Source organism: Pseudophryne corroboree, chromosome 4, assembly GCF_028390025.1.
Source record: "Pseudophryne corroboree isolate aPseCor3 chromosome 4, aPseCor3.hap2, whole genome shotgun sequence".
Classification (NCBI taxonomy): domain Eukaryota; kingdom Metazoa; phylum Chordata; class Amphibia; order Anura; family Myobatrachidae; genus Pseudophryne; species Pseudophryne corroboree.
In genome coordinates this window covers 523,099,319-523,122,252 of record NC_086447.1, presented here as the reverse complement: position 1 = coordinate 523,122,252, position 22,934 = coordinate 523,099,319, and the positions used below count along the sequence as shown (strand labels likewise).

At 44.4% G+C, this 22,934-nt stretch overlaps 1 protein-coding gene across 9 annotated transcripts in view; it reads right to left on the bottom strand.

The window, feature by feature from the left end:
* Positions 1-7,222: 7,222 nt before the first annotated feature.
* PKIB (cAMP-dependent protein kinase inhibitor beta) overlaps positions 7,223-22,934 on the bottom strand; it is a 279,172-nt gene continuing 263,460 nt past the window's right edge. For all 9 annotated transcript variants that reach the window (XM_063917249.1, XM_063917248.1, XM_063917252.1 and 6 more), the window contains 2 exons: positions 11,695-11,869; positions 7,223-8,037 (listed from right to left, as the gene is read on the bottom strand). In XM_063917249.1, coding sequence (XP_063773319.1) covers positions 7,961-8,037; positions 11,695-11,842 — 225 coding nt within the window. In that variant the 5' untranslated portion in view covers positions 11,843-11,869 and the 3' untranslated portion in view covers positions 7,223-7,960. The remainder of the gene's footprint in view (positions 8,038-11,694; positions 11,870-22,934) is intronic.

The window sequence follows — 22,934 nt, the reverse complement described above, 5'->3', positions numbered from 1 at the left end:
CCAGAGCTGTCCAGATCTTCAATGATAATACAAGAGGTGTGGCCCTTCAGTAAACAAAATAGAAAGTACTATGCATGCACATTGCCACACAGCTTGGTGGGCCTGGGTAATTGACTGTACATGTTAATTTTGAGCTTCAAAAGTTATGATTGCTCCAATTATGTTAACATTATGGCATTCTGCCATAGATCTCAAAGGCTGTGCGAGAGAAGTTGTGTGTGAAGCTATCTCCCCTTATTAATAATTGGGTTGGGTATGAAATACAAGCAGGGGAGTGCAGAACAAATTATAATATAAACAAACTAGACGGAGAGTGTTATACAAGCAGGGGAGAGAAATATGAACTTAATAAAAACAGAGGGCAGAGGAGAATATAATTTAAGCAGGGCAAAGAAGGGGTAACATAATACATGCAGGTGATGGGATATTATAGTATGAGCAGAAGGGGGGATAGACTATAATGCTAGTAGGGGAGAGGGAGGACAGCATAATAGAATCAGTGGAGAGGAAGGGTAGCATAATACAAGCAATGGAGGAGGAGGAGATGAGTGTAGTACAAGCAAAGGATAAATACAGGACAGGAGCTTAATACAAGCAAGGAAGAAGAAGGGGAACATAATACAAGCAGGGTGGGAGGAGGAGAATATAATACAAGCAGGGGAGAGAAACAGGAGCATAATATTAGCCAGAGAGATGAACGACAGAGCACAGTACAAGCAGGAGAAGGAAGGAAAGCATAATGCAAGCAGAGGAGATGAGGGATAGTATAATACAAGTAAAGAAGAAGGAGGGATACATAATACAAGGAGCGAGAGAAGTTGAGGTGTAGTACAACCAGGATGCAGAAGGGGAGCATAACACAAGTAGAGAGAGGAAGAGTAGCTTAGCACACACAGGGGAGAGGAAGGGGAGCTTAATACAAATAGGTTAGTGGAAGGGGAGCACAGCACAAATGGTAAGAGGAAGGGGAGCATAATACAAGCAGTGGAAGGGATAGAGGATGAGGAGGTAGAGGTGAAGAGTATAGTAGAGGAAGGGGAGTATAATAAAAGCAGGAATGGAAAAGGAGAGCATGAAACAAGCAGGGGAGAGAAAATGAGGATGGTACCAGGAAGAGTGAAGGAGGAAGAAGAACATAATATAAGCAGGAGAGAGGAAGTTAGGTGCAGTACTAGTAGGATGAGGAAGGGGAACAAAACAAATAGGTGAGAGGAAGAGTAGCTTAATACAAGCAGGGTAGAGGATGAGAAGCATAGCACAAATGGTAAGAGGAAGGGGAGCATAATACATGCAGGGGAGGAGAAGAGCATAATACAAGCAGTAAAGGAGGAGCAGGGGCGGATCCATAAAAAAATTACAGGGGTGGCACCATAAGGGACGTGGCTTCGTTGGAATGGGCGTGGCTTTGTTTGAATGGGCGTGGTATTGCAGGAAAAGACTACCTTATACCCCAGTTTTGCAACCTGCACGCCCAGACGTTGGCCACCACAGGAAAGAAAAATTATCCTGATTCATGCCCCTTACATTATTTGTCATTTTTCCTCCTTATAGTAATGCCCAGTATACATTATTCCACATACTGCAATGGCCCTTAGACATTATTCCACACACAATAATGCACATGACACAATATGCACACACTGTAATGCCCCAGACACATTATGCCACACACCGTAATGCCTGTGACACATTATGACAGGAATCGCAATGCCCGTTATACATTATGCTACACACTGCACTGCCCCTGATACATTATAGCACATACAATGTCTGGGACACATTATGCCACACACTGCAATGACCTTGAGACATTATACCACAATGCCCGTGATATAGTATACCATACACCGTAATGCCTGTGACACATACCGCAATGCCCGTTATACCCTATGCCACACACCGCAATGCCCGTTATATATTATGCCACACTGCAATGACCCTGAGACATTATACCACATACCACAATGCCCGTGATATAGTATACCACACACCGTAATGCCTGACACATTATGACACACACCGCAATGTCCGTGATACATTATGCCACACACTGCAATGACCCTGAGACATTATACCACATATCACAATGCCAGCGATATAGTATACCATACACCGTAATGCCTGTGACACATTATGACACACACCGCAATGTCCGTGATACATTATGCCACACACCGTAATGCCCATTACACATTAAGTCCTACAGTAAGGCTTCTAATTACTTTTCAAATACCTGCTCGTTGTCAGGGGTTTCATGCACTGGGTGTCATGCTCGTTGCCAGGGGTTTCATGCTCTTGGTTCCATGCACGGTGCCAGGGGTTTTCATGCTCAGGGTGTCATGCTCGTTGCCAGGGGTTTCATGCACTGGGTGTCATGCTCGTTGCCAGGGGTTTCATGCACTGGGTGTCATGCTCGTTGCCAGGGGTTTCATGCACTGGGTGTCATGCTCGTTGCTAGGAGGTAGTCCTTGTTGCTAGGGCTGTGCTCCCAGTGCCACATATGTCCCCAGTGCCAGATATTCCCCCACGGTGCCAGGTACTCACATGCCCCCAGTGCCAAATATAGCCCCCCCCCCATGTGCCAGGTACACATATACCCCCAGTGCCAGATATTCCCCGACAGTGCCACATATGCCCCCAGTGCCAGATATCGCCCCCCCCCCAGTGCTATATATGCCCCCAGTGCCACATATGCCCCAGTGCCAGACATCGCCCCCCCAGTGCTATATATGCCCCCAGTGCCACATATGCCCCAGTGCCAGATATTCCCCCCCAGTGCCACATATGCCCCCCAGTGCCAGACAATGCCCCAGTGCCAGATATCCCTCCCCTGCCAGTTATTCCCCCCAGGGCAAGATATTCCCCCCAGTGCCAGATATCCCCCCCCCAGTGCCACATATGCCCCCAGTGCCAGATATCCCCCCCCCCCAGTGCCAGATATGCCCCCAGTGCCAGATATTCCCCCCAGTGCCATATATGTCCCCAGTGCCAGATACTCCCCCCCCCCCCTCCCTGCCAAATATGCCCCCAGTGCCAGATATTCCCCCCCAGTGCGTGTCCCCCCCCTCCCCCTTCCTCCGCCTCTGCCGCTGCTCCCCCCGCTCCCCTGCTGTTAGGAGGGACACGGAGGGCACAGTGCACGCCTCCCTGTGTCCCTCCTGTGTCTCCGGCGGCCGCGGGTCACTGTAATAAAGGAAGTGCTCACGAACGGCACTTCCTTTATGAGACCAGCGGCCGCCGGAGACCCAGGAGGGACACAGGAGAGGCGCGCACTGTGCCCTCCGTGTCCCTCCTAACAGCAGGGGAGGAAACGAGACCGCAGACTGACATGCGGACGCTCGTCCGCATGTCAGTCTGCACTAAAAATGACAGGGGGGGCACGTGCCTTGGTGCCCCCCCCCCCCTAAATCCGCCACTGAGGAGGAGGATAGTAAGATACAAGCAGGGGAGAGGAAGGAGAGCATGGTACAAGCAGAAGGAGGAAGAGGAGTATAATAAAAGCAGGGGAGAGGAAGGAGAGCATGGTACAAGCAGAAGGAGGAAGAGGAGTATAATAAAAGCAGGGGAGAGGAAGGATAGCATAATACAAGTAGAGAAAAGTGAGTTGTTTATAATACAAGTCGGAGAGATGAAATGGAGCTTGATACAAATAAGGGAGGGTAAAAGAAGGGATGCATAGCAAAAATGGGGAAGAGAAGGAGATCATAATAAAAGGGACGAGGAAGGAGAGCCTAGTACAAGCAGGTGAGGAGAAGTAGAGCATTTTACATTCTGTGGAGTGGGTGGAGAGTGTCAGTAAAGCAGGGGAAAGCTTAATAAAAGAAGGGGAGAAGAAAAGGAGCTTATTATAAGCAGGGAAGAGGAAGAAGAGCACAATACAAGAAGTTGTGGCAGGAGATTACAATGCAAGCAGTGGAGCAGGAGGGGAGTGTAATACAAGCAGGGGAGAAAAAGGGAAGCATAACACAATAATTAGAATGGGGGAGGAATGGGAGCATAATACAAGCAGTATAGCAGGAGAAAAGTATAATACAAGCAGGAGGGAAAAAGGATAGCATAGTATAAGCAGGGGAGAAGTAGAGCATGATACACGCTGGAGTGGGAGGAGAGTGTATTTCAAGCAGGGAAGGGGAGAAGAATAAACTATTAGCAAAAGAGAACTAAATAAAAGCAGGGGAAGAGGAGGGGAGTATAATTCAAGTAGGTGAGAATAAGGGAAGCATAACACAAATTGGGGGAGGAATGGGGGCACAATACAAACAGTGTAGGAGGAGAAAAATATAATACAAGCAGGTGGGAAGAAGGATAGTATAGTGTGGGAGTCACTAGATATCCCGGCTGTCGGGATTCCGGCGCACTGCATATCGCCGGGATACCAACAACTATTCTCCCTTTTGGGGTGTGCACGACACCCCTGGAGGGATAATAAACAGCATGGCATGTGAAGTGCGCCACCGTGCCCGCAGCGTGGCAAGTGCAGCATGCCTGCAAAGGGCTCTTTTGCGCTCGCCCCGCTACTGGCATTCCAGCGGTTGGGATCCCGGCGCCGGTATGCTGGGCGCCTGGATCCCGAGTATTGGTATCACCAGGGGTTAAAGTGAGCTGGAACGGGGCGGAACTGCGTTCCATCAGTTCCACTTGGGGACGGAACGCAGTTCCGGCTCACCTAACCCGATGTGTGGCCGGTGCTGCAGGGAGATGCCGGGCGCCCGCTGAGATTGCGTTAACAGCGGGCGCCCAGCGGCAGCCGGAGGCAGGAGCTAAGTAGTGAGCACCGGCTTCCGGCGCTGTCAGTGTGCGCTATGGGAGAGACGTCATGACGTCTCTCCCATAGTGCAGAAGAGCAGACGCCCAGAGGACTGCAGCGCTGGACACAAGTGGGGCTTGGTGAGTATGGTGTATTTTTTTCTGTTATATAGCGGCATCCACTGGGGGCAAACTACTGGGGGCCATTACTACAGAGGGGCACCTACTGGGGGCAACCTACCCGGGGGCATTACTACAGAGGGGCACCTACCTGGGTCCATTACTACGGAGGGGCACCTACTGGGGACAAACTACTGGGGGGCATTACTACAGAGGGGCACCTACTGGGGGAAAACTACTGAGGGGCATTACTACTGAGGGGCATCTACTGGGGGCAAACTACAGATGGGCACCTACTGGGGGCAAACTACTGGGGGGCATTACTACAGAGGGGCATCTACTGGGGGCAAACTACTGGGAGGCATCTACTGGGGGACATTACTACTGGGTGGCATCTACTGGGGCAAACTACTGGAAGACATTACTACTGGGGGGCATCTACTGGGGGCAAACTACTGGGGGGCATTATTACTGGGGGCAAGCTACAAGAGGGCAAGCTACAAGGGGCAAACTACAAGGGGGCAAGCTACTGGGGGCAAACTACAATGGGGCAAACTACAGGAGAGCATCCTACTGGGGGCATAACTACAGGGGCGTTACTACTGGGGGCATAACTACAGGGGTAATACTACTTGGGGGCATTACTACTTGGAGGCATTACTACTGGTGGCATTACTACTGGGAGCTAAACTACAGGGGGCATAACTACAGGGGCTAAACTACTGGGGACATAACTACAGGGGCTAAACTACTGGGGGCATAACTACAGGGTCTAAACTACAAGGGCGCAAACTACAGGGGGCATTACTACTGGGGGCATTACTACTGGTTGCTAAACTAAAAGGGGCAAACTACTGGGGGCATTACCACTGGGAGGTTAAACTAAAGGGGGGTAAATGACTGGGGTCATAACTGCAGGGGCATTACCACTGGGGGCATAACTACTAGGGCTAAATGACAGGGGGCATTACTACAGGCAACATTACTACTGGGGGCAATACTACACAGGGGCATTACTAATGAGGGCATTGTAAAGGGGGCACTTCATAAGGGGCATCCCTCCTGGAGACATAAAGGGCACTACTACTGGGGGCTTTGCATAAGGGGCACCACTACTATTGGCTCTATATAAGGGGCACTACCACTGTGGGCACTACCAGTACAGTGGACATTGCATAAGGAGCACTACTACTGTGGGCATTGTATAAGGGGCGCTACTGCTGTGGACATTATGTGTATTATGGGGTGCTACTACTGTGGGCATTATTATTATTGTGTGACCACACTCCTTTCTTTTTGAGACCACGCCCCTTTTTCTGCGTGCACGCCGTATTGCATGGGCGCCGTGGGGAGGGGGGTGAGTTCCACCACCTCTCTAGGACCACTTTAAGCACTGGGTATCACATAGTACACCCCATAGTATAAGCATGGGCGAGGAATGCAGATCATATACAAGCAGGAGGAGGAACGGGACCATAATTAAAGCACTGGAGAGAAAGGACATCATAATACAAGTGAGGTGGGGGGACATAATGTGAGGATGGAGGATGTGAGCATAATACAAATGGGGAACATAACACAAGAAGAAAAGGGAAGCAGGGCATAATACAAATGGGGAGTATAATGTAAGGATGGAGGATGTGAGCATAATACAAATGGGGAATATAACACAAGTAGAGAAGGGAAGCAGAGCATAATACAAGCAGGGGAGAGGGGGGCATAATATGAGCAAGACAAAACCTCCTAGAAAAGCTCCATGGTCAGCACTAGACACTGCATTTGGTTAGGGGCACTCTAATCGCCCTGGAATCCCTATCCGGACACTTTAGGGGCCCTTTCAAAATTTTGCTGAAAGTCTCCATATTTAAATGTTTTTTTTCTAACATTAGACAAATGCACCTGAAACTAAACCCAGCTTTGCCCACTTGGTGCATTAGTAAGACATGATTTTCATAAAGTCTGTTTATGACCGATTTTATATTTAGAGTCATGCAAGTGAAACATTGAATTTTCAGGTCATTCCTGGCAACCGAAACTTGGACAGAGTGTACATCTGTTATATAAATGTACTGGGATTGCTATTCATTCATTACATAATACAGTGTGTTACATTTCTCTAGGCATATTGTATTTGAATTATTAGCAGATGTATAGCAACTACACAGAACGGTACTCCCAACTGGCTTCTAAATGCCTCATACAAATGTGTTCACATTGCTCATAAATCAATGTTTTATTTATAGATGTCATCGTGTTAGGCAGATAAACACTTTAAAAAGAAAAATTTAATGGCATCTTGTAAAATCATTCATCCCTAAGGAAAACACATTTAGAACTGTAATTACTACACAATGCCTGCAATGCCAATATCATTTTTATTTTCATATCAAACAAATTAAATCACAAACATCGCTACATCGGCTGATGAAATGACACACGGAGATGCATCTGTAGCTGCTGGCTACTATTTCTGCCAATTTTTTATCTGGTGCATGTGACACCGACTCAGTTTTCTGGTTATGGGATTGTCATATAGAAAATTTATGACATTAAGGCACTGGGAAGTTGGTTGCCTTTATGTATTTTTCCTTTACGGAACAATTATTCTGGAACAATATCTTAAGGTGACCTAAAACCTGAAGTGAATTAGTTTCTAGACAAACTGAAATGTGTGAGACATGGTGACATATCTAATAAAATAACTTCAAGTGTCCTGAATACTAAACATTTACTATTCTGTTTTCATATATATGAAAAACAATGCAAAACACTAATGGATAGTCTATACAGTTCAGTTGTTATTGTGCTGCGGGCTACAAATTGGTTGCAAACCAATGATGTGTATTATAACGCACTTCACATTCTTTGTCAAATAGCTCTTTCCTAAATGTTTTATAAACCTAGTGTGTGTCCATCTAGAGTAGAAAATATATTTTCTGGTGACAGAGCTAAGTACTAAGAGATACAGTATTTCTATACGAATCTGTTGCATAGTCCCCCACATAGCCCAGCAGTAATAACTCTGGCTCATTGTCCATCAGAGCAAGCCATTGCTGCAGCTTTTTGCGAGTATGTTTCTGCCTCAGGATGACTCTCAAGTATCTGATTTTTCTTCTGGAGTTTCGGCAGGGGCTTCTCCAGAAGTTGCCCCTCCTCCTTCTGCACCTTCATCTGAATAAAACAAAATATTGACATAAGCTTAGTTCACTTAAGTATAACAAACTGTAAAAAGAAAATCAAATTGGAGAATTAAACTCAACACGAAGTGGAGTCACACATCATCGCAATGTTTGGCTGCGGACATTACCACTAATAACTTTAGACAATCTTTGCCCGTTTTCTGTACAGCTCTATGTGGTACGATGAAAAATGAACAAAGATATTCACTGCAGAGAGTGCCTTCTTCTACCTTTCCAGAGGCAATCTGCGCACATCACATTGAATTGAATACCACCCACAATTTCTACAGATATTTGTCATATGGCCCAAATATTTTGAAAATGATTTATTAATATTGCTCAAGAGGGCTATTCTTTACTTAATATAACTTCTAATTAGTATATTATCTAATTTGCATATCACAGATAAAAACTAATAAAAGTAATTTGCTGAGACTGAGGACCCACATGGCTCCTGTGTTTGCTGAGTGCAATTAGTTGCCTACCTCATTTCAAGATACATATTCACTTCATATTACTTGGAACTGCACCAGAAAAATCAATCGTAACTTAGGAAATACGCCTGAACGTGTGCATGTCCATGCTTCCATCCTCCCATCCATCCTTCCCAGTGTGGACTTTTAAAAATAGCGGAAGCAACATTTTTCTTAGGTGCGGTAATACTCTTCATTGGAGGGGATAATGAAGTGAGGCAAGCACAAGGCCTCCCCCAGGGACAACGTACATACAGTGAGCCTGGAAATGACTATGTACATACTGTACTTCTGTTGTCAAAGTGCAGTACACACAGGATATGCACAAAAGACCAAGCACAGCAATGCATGAGCTTAGTCACTTCTGAGACCATGCATTCAGGGAAGAAGTGTACACCAATTTGTGGCCGGTGAGTCTAAAGGGTGGGGAGAAATGTCATGGTACTGTATATATCAGGACCTGGAGGTCTGATATAATCCTTCTAGGTCCAGGCCCCTTCATAACTTAATCACCCCATTCTTGATTACCCTAGAATATATCTAAGACATTATGTCCAAAAAAACTCTGATGCAACAGTGCCAGTGTCACAACTGAGGGCTGGTGCTGACCAGGGGGAAGCCTCAGTTGTAGGGGCTGAGGTATATGTGTACCTGGGAGGCAGTACAGGGTTCTTGGACATGCAGGGAACCTTTAGAACAAATGCCCGAAGACGTGACCACGACAACAAGGGAAAGTTCAAAGGTTTTATTAAACACAGTTCAGAGGAATACTGATGACTTGGTACTGGTAATAGGAAACACAGTTCAGAGAAATACTTGGGATCGATGACGGAACACCGATGGTGACTTGGAATCGATGACGGAACACCGATGGTTACTTTGGGATCGTTGGTAAGCTTTGAGTGAAGCTGGGGTTCGCAGATAGAAATGCACTATTGTACTTAGAAGCACAGGTGAAGCATGAAGTGATGCTGGGGATCGCTGGAGAATGGCTGCTGGGAAGCCGGAGTTCAGACACAGGTGAATCAGCGTAGACTGTAGAGGGTTAATCACTGGAGTGTCGGATTACACTGCAGAGTATAATCACCAGGGAGTCAGGCTGTACTGCAGAGAAAGTCCATGGGAGAACTGCACACTGGAATCACTGAAGACAATTGAAGCACTGACATCTTTCCACCCCAGGAACAGGATATTTATACCAGCTGGGAAGCAGGGATTGGCTGGCTGATTAACCAGAGACAATGAGATGCAGCGTGCTGCACACAGACAGTGCAGATGGAATCCAGGCTTGGAACACTGGGACAGTCTTAGGAGGCATTTGGAAGGTAAATACTGATAAGGAATTACCTAGATCGTGACAGCCAGTGCCTAGCAAGAATGAGATGTCTCACTGCACAAAGCAAAGGACCTTACAAACCTAGCAAAAAATGGCATCATTGTTGGTACAGAATGGCCAGGAGGTGCACCTTGGACTATTAAGAAAGAACTGAGAAAATGCCCAAATCTCAAGAAATCCCTAATGGTGCACTCTCAGTCACAATAACTACTTCCACATATATGAAGTCAATTTAAATAATCTTCAATAGATATGCATTAAAATAATAAGACATTTTTTGTTGTCACTCAATATGTATTTAAGTTTTTTGATAACAGAAAGCCATTTAATGTTTATTTGACATTTATGCATACAGACAGACTCTTTAGAAAATACTGTAGTGCTGGATTTAGTGCTGGATTAAACCCTGTGGAGGCTCCTAGGCAGTCAAAATCTCGGTGGGCCCCTTCGCAAATTATCTCTTTATTTTTATATTATTTTTTATTTTATTTTTATTTTACCAACCAACAGTTTAGGATCTGGAAACTGTAATGTGAATCTGATGACTATGGTTTATGTACTTTAAGATGTAAATGGGTACATTACATTAATACATTAATTTCTCTATAGAGTCTTTAATGTAAAGTTTTCATTTCTTTGAGTTGATTCATTCTATCTTTTGGAAACTTATTTTAGAAAGCTTGATTGTAATTTTTTTTAAAGATCGAACCAATATTATTTTGATCCGTTGTTGTGGGGTCCTTAAAAGGCACAGGGTCCATAGGCTGTTGCCTGCTCTGCCATTTGGTAATCCAGCACTGGCTGGATTTACCTCCAAGCTTTATTACTATAGACTTCAATAATTGCCATTTCGTTTTCTGTTTCAATTAATACCATCTATAATTTATAATAATTCTTCTACATTATTAAAATACAATGAAAGTAACTTTTGACATCTATATAGCAGCATACTTACAGGTCTTCCTCCATAGTAGAGATCACTTAAAAGTTGACCTGTCAACTAATCATTATTGGTTACACTGCAGATGATACACTTGATACTTTTGTAGCAACCGTTAAACTCTTTCTTGTCCATAACAGGTTGTGTATGTGGATCTCCTGAGTGCTCACACGCTGAAATCAACTACTAGCAGATAGATGGCCAGTGTATCAGAATATAGATAGTATAAGCAGAAGATGTTATACAGTACATTAAAATTATATAAACAACTTATTCAATAAAAATGATTTAAAAAAAAAAACAAAAAAAATGAAATTACCCTTTAGTATAACGGGAAAATACTGTAGATTCATAAAATAAACAGGTTATTCCAGACAACAAATAGGATCATACCAAGATGGAAATTGGTCAGACCCTCCTTCAACAAATTCCCAGTGAGTTCCAGATTCCTCTGAAGGACATGAAGGGGGGTCCCAGTGTGTGGATCCTTATGGTCTGGTTATAAATCTGGTCCCATCCATCGCCAATGTGTTTCAACTCTGTAATGGTCTTTCTCAAGATAGTCTTTCCTCTATCTTAGTACTGAATATTGACCTGCTCACGCTTCTGCCTGACATTCTTGCCATTGAGAAGCTGGTGTGTTAGATCTCTGAAACTGAAGTAATATGCTATTATCTGACCCTATGCTGCTGTAATAATTTCCTATGCATTTAGCGATACCCAGGTATGTCCAGATCATGAGTTTGACTATATAATATGGCTTTGCTTCCTTCCCATTGCCACCTTGTATTTGAGTTCTTGCCAGTGGTATCCTATCATGAATCATCTGTGTAGTTTGCTCTCTTTTTAATGTGAGAGTGGTCATTTAACAGCAGCAGTGTATTATAATAAAGCAATTACCTTGAGATACAGAAAGTTCTGCTAATTTCTGTGGCAGATCAGAGGAATCTGCTCCTGCAGGAGAACCCAAGATATCTGGTAAGGCATTGCGGCGACCTGATCTTCCTGATGCTGCAAAATCTGTGACCCCAGGTTCCACATCAGTCATTTCTGACTTCTCTCTTCATAGCAACATCTAGAATATAGTTGATACAGAAAAATAAATAAAGTATAATAATAATAATAATAAGTAGCTGATGTGCCCGGTTTCAACCAGGCGGCAAAGGTTTGCTGGGCAGAACATTTCAACCCTTTTCACCCCCTTAGGAGTTGAATTAAAAAAATAAATCCCTGCATACTGGGTGGCTGCAAATAACTGTCACAGATTCCAGACCACCCAGCAGGTCATATGTTCCAGGTCACCCAACAGGTGAACATGGACAGTTCACCAGCTATCACATTTTCTAGAGCACAATGGTGATGCATTGTAAATAGCAGGTGGATATTTTGTCATATAACTCCAGAACGAAGCAACCACTTACAATACCAAATCTATGGGTCAAGGCCTTTAATTTGATATATGATGTGCCTGGCTCAGACAACAGTATCATAGAACTACAGTATGTCACTCATAAAAGTCATTCTTATGCTATTAATATATGGATGATGATGATAATAATAATAAACACTGAAAAATTAAGTTTCAATTAATAAGTAACGGTACAAGACAATTGGAAACTGCATAGATATAGTTGTATACCTGTTGCAAAAGATCTGTCTGAAATCAGATGGATTTCTGTATACACACAACTCACCATAGCCAACAATTCTCACTACATGCCCTACACCTGCCCTCACTAAATTTAGCCTATGGGCGAATGCCTCATTGCTGCACAGAATTCTTATTCAGCCACAAGTGAAGATGCAAATGAGATGCCTGCAATTGTGAAATGCCAGTAGACGCATACACTCAGCTAAGGAGCATGTGCAGTGCTACAAATCTCAAGATACGTCCGCAAAAAATATTTACATGCAACTCTGACTCCTTTTCCCAGGGAGTCTTAAAGAAACACAATATTTCTTCTTAATAAATAATATACACTAAAAACTTTTAGGTATTATACTGTTAAGGGGTAAAGATAGGTTGTGTGTGGTGGTGGTGGTGGTGGTTGTTATTATTATTATTAAAAGCTAAATTTATACTTTAAATCATTCAGTATGACCGTTATACCAATTAGTATGTAACATAATTAATTATGAAACTCAGGGTAATTTAGCATACATGGCATTATGGCAGTAGATATTATTTGTATACCTGTATCTCTATCTCAGCAATTATAATCTTCAGAGGTCATCGTCTGAGACATGCTGCTGAACACTTTTTTGTGATATTCAAATGATATTCTCATGTCAGCCTTGATAAACTACAGGGTTGGCTTAAATATCACATGGGCCTGGTGCTAAAAATGAGCAAGAGCCTATTGTGAGAAAGGGACAGGAGGTGTCACCAATGCTGTGTGGGTGTGGCTAGTGCCATGTGGGTGTGTATCAGCCCCAATGTTTCCTTACATGCATAACAGTAGAAAATTGCATCATTTTGTGAAGAAAACAGAAATACAATGTAATACTTATGAGTAATGGCAGACCATGTGGCCACCTGGGCAGCTAGTCATCATCATGCTGATGGGCATATATTTATGTGGAATCCTGAGGCTGTAGTCCCATCTGTCCCACTGTTAATGTGGCCTGAAAGGATATTGTGTGATGACTTTCAATACATTCATATTTTTGAGACTTGGATTTACACAAAGCAAGTGACGATATCTCAGGATTTGGGCTTGTTGCATGTGTAGCTCCCTCTTAGGCAGATGCACGCTCCATGCCAGCTGTCTGGTAGAAGTCTGATAGGGCCAGCACAGTTAGTAGTCATCCGGAGAGGGAAAATTACAGTGGGCACTTGACTAATGACCAGAAATCACAAAAATAATCTCTATGACTGAAACCAGAAATGCAAGATGATAACCTTAGCATGCATACGTCTTATGAAAGGTCTTTACAGGCTTCAACTCTGAATAACCTGCTCCAATACAGGGTTCTGTTTCTATTAAGGAGTTACCTCCATAACTGCCTGGCAGTATAGCTAAGAGAGCTGAACTCCATTATTTAAATGCCCAAACCTTTCCTCTGTCCTCATAATCTGCTGCCTGGGTGCTGTCTTCACCACTGCCATCTCTTTCTCATGAGGCCTTCTGTACCTTGGCATAACACAATGTACGGCTCTCATTGTCTAAGCATAGACATGTAACTGACACAGAAATCTTCCACATTACTGGAACTGAAAAGTCAGAGCTCTTAACATTCTTACTGAGCTACGGTTCAAGGGCTATACATTATTTTTAATTAGAAATCATTCTTTGGAACCTGGGCCACAGTTCTCTGACTTCCCAATGAATGTTATAATGAAATTAAACGTGTACTAGAATCAGATTTTGAGATTATAGATTTCATTGTTCCCAACACAACAAATAAACTTGTTACATAGGTAAGGAGTAAATAGAACAGAGGGAAGTATAAGGAGCCAAGTACATTAAGGGATACAGGTGAAGCAATGAAGTAAACAGAACTCAAAAAGGTCTCATAAGTTTGAGGATCCTGGGGCAGATGTATTAAGCCTGAAGAAGTGATAAAGCAGTGATAAGTGCAAAGTGATAATGCACCAGCCAATCAGCTCCAATATGTAAATTGACAGTTAGAAGCTGGTGCGTTATCACCTTGCACTTATCACTGCTTTATCACTTCTCAAGGATTAATACATCTGCCCCCCTATAACCAGCGGCTAATGAGCTGATGCAGACATACAGGGGCAGATGTATTAACCTGGAGAAGCCATAAGGAAGTGATAAACCAATGATAAGTGCAAGGTGATAAACGCACCAGCCAGTCAGCTCCTGTCAATTTGCATATTGGAGCTGATTGGCTGGTGCATTTATCACCTTGCACTTATCACTGGTTTATCAGTTATTTATGCCTTCTCCAGGTTAATACATCTGCCACACAGTACTTTAAGAACAGAGAATAGTATGTTTCAGTCACCCCCTTGGTTTCCTACCACAAACAAGATCAGACTTTTGTATTGTGCATGAGATGCTGTCTCCCTTTGTATTGGATCCCAGTGATCATTCCATGGGCCAAATGTAATAGAATGAGAGATTCAGAAAGTGAGAGATTTGGTAAGGGTTTTCAGTTTTTTTTAAGTGGCAATCATATACACTGCAAAACCAGGTTGATCTTGCTGTGTAAATGATTGCCACTTTTAAAAAAAATGCTAAACCTTACCAAATCTCTCACTTTTTCAAACTCTCACTCTATTACATAGGTTCTCAAACTCGGTCCTCAGGACCCCACACGGTGCATGTTTTGCAGATCTCCTCACAGAATCACAAGTGAAATAATTAGCTCCACCTGTGAACCTTTTACAATGTGTCAGGGAGTAATAAATACACCTGTGTACCTGCTGGGTTACCTACAAAACATGCACTGTGTGGGGTCCTGAGGACCGAGTTTGAGAACCTATGCTCTATTACATTTGGCCCCATATGTAATGGTATGTTCCCCAATACCACCAGTGTATTATAAGTCAAAAGAATGAATGGACATAGGCTTGTGGATTTTTTCCCAGTTTTGAACTCTATGCAGACACAATTTTCACAGGAACACACATGGGGGTAAATTTACTAAGGTGGGAGTTTTTTTACAACTAGTGATGTTGCTTATAGCAACCAATCAGATTCTATATATTATCCTCTAGAACACAGGTTCTCAAACTTGGTCCTCAGGACCCCACACAGTGCATGTTTTGCAGGTCTCCTCACAGAATCACAAGTGACATACTTAGCTCCACCTGAGGACCTTTTAAAATGTGTCAGTGAGTAATTACTACACCTGTGCACCTGCTAGGTTACCTGCAAAACATGCACCGTGTGGGGTCCTGAGGACTGAGTTTGAGAACCACTGCTCTAGAAGCAGCTTGATAAATGTTAAGTAGAATCTGATTGGTTGCTATGGGCAACATCACTAGTTCTAAAAACTCCCACCTTAGTAAATTTACCCCATGGTGGTTTACAATAGACTACCAGGACTCAATACATACTTGCCTACCTGACCCTCTCCATGAGGGAGAAAATGCTCTGTTCCTGGACTTTCCTGGTAATGTATGATTGCCATCACCTGTGGTGAGCTAGTTAATTGATAAGAAAGGTGTTTCAACACAGGTGATGGCAATCATACATTGCCAGGAAAGTCCATGAACAGAGCATTTTCTCTCTCATTGAGAGGGTCAGGTAGGCAAGTATGACTCAATACACATGGAGAGTATATATCAGTGTCATTGAGTGTAAGTGTGATCTGTGTGTTATCCAAAGGCTAAAAACTCAAAAGCACAAGGAACCAGACCAATGACAAAGGCATTGAACTGTTTCATTTATAATGACCAAGCAATTGCAATAAAAGCACATAGTTGAATGAAGATGCAGTTGTTGAAACGTTGTCAGAATTCAACCTTTTTACACCAGATTTCGAAAAAAAAATTATTAAAAAGTTGCAATATTAATGAAATGTAATTATGATTAAATGAGGACGTGCTCCCTGAGCTGTTTTAATTCTAAGGGTGTGCATTAAAAAGCCAAATAACAAACTACTGACTTTAATATTTTACTTTGTATAATAACAGGTGTATTGTATTGTTTATAAATAACATGGAAGCAATTGGCACTTTTCCAAACATGGTACTTTAATATAGACTTTGGAAACACTTATTACTGGCCTACAGAGAAGCTATGTCTGTTTTGAATTTCCATTAAACAGAAACAGCTGCAGCTGAGTTTGAGAAACAATATCTAGTACTCTTTCTTTGTTTGTGTTTACTGTACACTTCAGATTCCATATGAAAGAACCAAGGGGAAAATTCAATTAAATGTGATATTGTACAGTGCTGGACAGAGGCGTATCAAGAGCTGAGGAGGCCCATGTGCAGGATCCATCTGGGCCCCCTCCTCTCTTGCCGGCAGCGCTGTAGACTCTGGGCATTAGTCTAGTGCGCATGTGCGAAATGCAGGGAAAATGGCCGTTGCACCATTTTCCTGGTGATTCTTGCAGCGCTGCTGCCAATGCGGGACTCTGGAGGGTGAGTATTGAAAAAAGTGGGTGCAGGGTGTGCACCCCAGGAGCCCATGTGCAGCAGACACACTGCACCCATTATAAATATGCCACTGGTGCTGGGAATGAGAGCCATGACACTTAAGTCAAGAGATGCAGGTTACCACATCTAAAACTGCAGTAAACTGCATTCTCCGACTTACAGTAAGTGTTGGGCGCGATGTTGTTAATGTGTGTGGTAGATCTGTAAAGATGCATATACACTTAGCAATATAGTTAACTATATAGCTCATTTTCCCCCTTCTGAGCGACATCGTTTACTATATCGCCCAGTGTGTATGAAGCTGAAGACTTTAATGACCATCAGTGTCGGCCGTATATGGAGCTCAATTTGGGATCATTACCCAAAGTGCATGTACAGCTCGGCTATGGCATGAACTCAAACATCCCTGCACTAGTTTAGTTTTGTCAAATTTCTGCTGGCACCTGAGGGTGCAAGCGGAAATCCTCTAGTCACAAGTTTACAGTGCAACTAATTAAATAGCTCTAGGCACTCCTTCCTGGCACTCATTCTCAGAATAAACTGAGTCACTTAAGACTGCAGTGCTCTGCCGACTACTTTATACCCCCGCACTGTGCCCCCCACCTCACCCCCGCTGCTCTGTAAACCACCACAACCCCTGCCACTCTAGCATATATGTTAATGAAGTTACTTCAGACTGTTTCCTCCCTGCTGTCCCCGGCTCTTACAGGCCCCCCCCCCCCCCCCCCCCCCCCACTGTTCCTGATCCTCTGGTGGAGCATAGAATTACTGTGCTGCCCCAGCTCGCACTGCTTTTCCCTGTCCCTGATCTGTCGGTGGACTTACTGAGAGACACTCTACTGCCACCAGCATATGCACACACAAAACCTGTATACAACACCTTGATGTCTCCATGGACTGCAGAGCAGAAGAAAGCATAGCAGAGGGCCTCTTCTACGCATTGCATCAATGGAAAGGTAAGTGTACATAAATTGATACTTAACAAAGCTATATATCGCATTGGACTGATGTGATAGTGAAAAGTAACAATTCTGTATTCTCTTTCTTTATGAATAGAATCCTTAAAGCCTTTTCACTATTTGTAGGCCTCCTTAGAGATGATCATTCTAATAACTGAAAGGGCATATGCAGTGTCCAGTTTCATTTTAAATTTAGCTCCCACAATTTCAGGGGTGATCCACATTGCTTGGTGGCCTGCTGCCATCATACTGTATAATTTAGGGCAGGATAAATGTTTTATCCATTTCTTTACTATCAGTTCAGTCAGAATAATTTTATTTCACCTTGTTTACTGTATTCATGAAGGTTTATTTACTCAATGGTCTCTATAAACCCACTCCCATACACCCAACAACCACTGTCCATGAACCGTAGAGCCTGGAATCAAATTAGTCATCAAGCAGCACTATCACACACAGCTAAATACACCTGGCAGAGAAACGTTGTGAGAAGAATTAAAAGGTCTTTCAACCAGCATGAAATCGGGACTCACATAGCTGAGGAACAAAGGCTTTGGCCGCAGAGAAAGAGTGTAAGAACAACAGGCTGGCTAGCTCAATAAGGTGCAATTACTGTGAATTACTGTGGAGTAAGGTCAATAGAGGGGAATTACTGTGGAATAAACTCAATACAGTGGAATTACGGTGAGTTACTGTGGAATAGGTCAATAAAGTGGAATTACTGTGAATTACTGTGGAATAAGATCAATGAGTTGGAATTACTCTGGAATAAGATCAATGAGGTGGAATTTCTGTGGAATTATGAAAAGTGCGTATGCAGCAAATTCACGGTCAATTCATAAAGAAACTGACAAAAGAATTGTTACTTTTCACTTTATATTGCATCAGTTTGATGCGATATATGGGTGGTATTCAGTATGCCGGCTGTTGGGATCCCAGCGCTCAGTATACCAGCGCCAGAATCACAACACCTGGCATACCGACAACTATTCTCCCTCTTGGGTGTCCACGACCCCCCCCTGGAGGGAGAATAAATAGCATGGCAAGCGTAACACACCACCGTGCCTGTAGCATGGCGAGCGCAGCGAGCCCACAAGGTGCTCATTTGCGCTCGCCCCGCTTCCGGCATGCTGGCGGTCGGGATCCCGGCGCCGGTATGCTGGGCGCCGGGATCCCGATCACCGGCCACTCATACTACACCTGTGATTTATATCTTAGTGAAGTAGCAATTCATGTATACTTACCTTTCCAGTGATGCGATACAGGAATCCATGGCTCCGGCAATTCTGTCTTCAGCTGCAATCCTCTGCAAAGCATGCAGTCAGAAGGCAGTACCTTTCTGCGCATGTGCCGACAGCTGAGGTCAGGGGAAGCTGCAAGGTCTGCTGGGACATCAAGGCGGTGGAGGAAGTGCTGGGAGCCCTGCAGAGAGCAGGGAAGCATTAAACTTTCTTGCTGCTTTTGCACTGCAGTTCAGATTACGCCATCCTGAGATGGTGACTCTAGACACACAAAAGAAGCGAAAAAGCTGAGCTTTCTGTATTTTAATGAATCGCACTTACCAGGGGCGGATTGAGATTGAAAACCAGCCCGGGAAATTTATGGAAGCAGCCCTAATAGGGGGGTGTGTCTGTCAAATGGGATGGATTACTGCTCAGAAGGCCCGCCAATAAGTACGCATGGAAAGTGCACGCCGCAGGCTTGCAGCAAAATAGTAGGGGTGTGGCTTAGTGGGGAAGGGGCGTGGCCACATAATAGTGCCAATTCACATTATACCATATAGTAGTGCCGCTTATACATATTGCACCAGGTAGAACCTCCTATACACACTGCGCCAGGTAGAGCACGTTATACATATTCCGCCAGATAGAGCACGTTCTACACTTTGCGCAAAGTAGTGCACGGTATACACTTTGCGCCAGGCAGAGCACATTATACACATTACACCAGGTAGAGCACGTTATACACTTTGCACCAGGTAGAGCACGTTATACACTTTGCACCAGGTAGAGCACGTTATACACTTTGCGCCAGACAGAGCACATTATACACACTGCACCAGGTAGAGCACGTTATACACTTTGCGCCAGACAGAGCACGTTATAGACATTGCACCAGGTAGAGCACGTTATACACTTTGCGCCAGACAGAGCACATTATACACATTGCACCAGGTAGAGCACGTTATACACTTTGCGCCAGACAGAGCACATTATACACACTGCACCAGGTAAAGCATATTATACACACTGCACCAGGTAGAGCACGTTATACACTTTGCGCCAGACAGAGCACATTATACACACAGCACCAGGTAGAGCACATTATACACTTTGCGCCAGGCAGAGCACGTTATAGACATTGCACCAGGTAGAGCACATTATACACTTTGCGCCAGGCAGAGCACGTTATAGACATTGCACCAGGTAGAGCACGTAAAACACTTTGCGCCAGGTAGAACACATTATACACTTTGCACCAGGTAGAGCACGTTATACACTTATACACATATATAAGTAACTGCAGTAGAGCAGTGTAAATCCACTAACAAATAGTCTATAATATATATATATATATAGATATATATACATACACTGTACATATATATATATATATATATATATATATATTTGGCACATCATCATGGTGTGGACAGGACGCAGCTATCACTTTACTGTAGACTTGCCTGGCTGGCTGGAGGGAAACAGCTTGGGGGAGAAGGAAGCCTCAGGTCTAGAAGTAGTCCTGGAGGCGGAGCCATCAGTGCTGACTGACGGCTCAGCCCTACAAAGGCTTATGGGGGAGCTGCTGTGGCTGCTCATGCGCAGCAGCTCCCCCGGCGGCCATCTTTAATGTTCCTGGAAGTTAATGCTGCCGCAATGTCTTGATATATCAAGACATGTCTTGATAAAGGCCCAGGCCAGGGCTGAAACATGTTGACAACAGGAGTGTGAGTAGTTATTTACCTATTGGATATTTCAAACAAAAAAAATTCTGCTGCTTTGGAACTTTTAACCCCTTTGCCGATTTTTGCTGCTATTTTTCTATTTGTTTATTTTATGGATGGACTCCATTTTAAGTGTTCATGTTTGTGATTTTTATTAAATTTGTGTACTCCCCTGCTTCCACTTGAGGAGAGTGAGTTTCTTTGGGGAGCCAACATTACCACTTTATGAACACAGGGGGTAATTCCAAGTTGATCGCAGCAGGAATTTTGTTAGCAGTTGGGCAAAACCATGTGCACTGCAGGGGAGGCAGATTTAACATGTGTAGAGAGAGTTAGATTTGGGCGTGGTGTGTTCAATCTGCAATCTAAATTGCAGTGTAAAAATAAAGCAGCCGGTATTTACCCCGCACAGAAACAAAACAACCCACCCAAATCTAACTCTCTCTGCAAATGTTATATCTGTCCCCCCTGCAGTGCACATGGTTTTGCCCAATTGCTAAAAAACTTGCTGCTGCGATCAACTCAGAATTACCCCCACAGTCCGGGAAACAGAACTGAAAGATACCTTTATGGGAATATCATCACACCGAGCACTGTGAGTTGGGGTACGCTTGAGTGGACCCATATTTCACTCCTTTCCATACTAAAGATACCTTGATGTGTTTAACACCCACCTTGCGAGTGGGAGTTCTTGGGTACGCTTCATTTATATATATTTCCATCCTAAAACATCACGCTGGGCATAGTTCAAGTGGGCGAGGCCACGGCATTGGGCAAAGAAACTGTTATGATTCTAATACTCAGGTCTGGGGTGATCTTATATGAAAGGACCTGAATACCAGAACGAAATGCTGGGAAAGGGGAAAGGAATGGGAATAGCCCCTGGCGCCCTATCTCCGTTGTCTCGCCCGTGCTGTCAGTACACTCTTGCGAGACTATGGTTGCTTGGGCCCATGGCAGCTGCGTTTGAAGGGCGGATTACGTCTGCCCAACTCCGATGCCCCCTCAGGTCTTAATGAGAGACAAAGAGTGAACTGAGACAGGGTGATAACAAGGGGCCCTCTAACTAAACAACAAGGCCAGGGGCTACTAACAAACCTAAAACTAAAGTATGCGCGGATTACCGCCAGGGAAAAGAACAACCAAAATACTCCACTTGTCCACTCTCCTACACGGCACCGCCGAGTTCCGGAGAGGACTGTGGAAGCGGATACCTCCGCAAATGCTCCAAAACCAGAACACAATATAAAGCGGCCTAGGCCGCAGCACGCGGCAGAGCCGCCACTCACGAAACCAAACGAGATCCTCTACAGACTGTCACAGGTAAATGAGGACCAGGAGAACTCCTTGGGATGAGATGACAAACACCAAGACTCAGGAACTCAGAGGACTGGAATGACCGGGCACAGCAGACCAGGAACAGACCTTCACCAACATGAGCAGCATGCAGGAAACTATCACCGGCGTCTGTGTGAGGCACTGAGAAGGTATTTAGCAGGGAATCCTCCAATCAGAGTCCAGAGCCTGATTACAATGAATGTCGTGCAGCTGCCTTGCTGCACGACCAGAAAACATGTGTGCACAGTTAAATAGTCAACCCAGCAACGGGGAACGCGGTCCGTCCGTGGCGTCCCCGTTGCTAGGGTCCCGGCGGCTCGGCGCGCCCGGCGTCCTAGCGTTGCTAGGCAGCCGGCAGCTCAGCGCGCACGGCGTCCTAGCGTTGCTAGGGACCCAGCGGCTCAGCCCGCTCGGCGTCCCTAGTTGCTAGGCGCCGGGCCGGGAGGAAGTCCCGGACCGCGGCGCCTAACAGTCCCCCCCCCCCTTGAGGAGGGGTCAACGAACCCCTAAAGCCAGGTTTCTGAGGAAATTCCTGAAAGAATAATCTCTTGAGTTTAGGGGCATGTAGATCCTTATCCAAGACCCAAGACCTTTCCTCCGGACCATAGCCTTTCCAGTGAACCAAAAAATAAAGCCGGCCCCGGGAAACTTTTGAATCTAACACCTTCTCTACCAAGAACTCCTGTTGTCCCTGCACATCCACTGGAGATCTATCCTGGGAGGTCCTCCGAGGAAATCTGCTGGAAGAAACATATTGTTTCAACAGGGAACAATGGAAAGTATTCCCAATTCTGAGAGATCTTGGCAAGCGTAGCCGAAA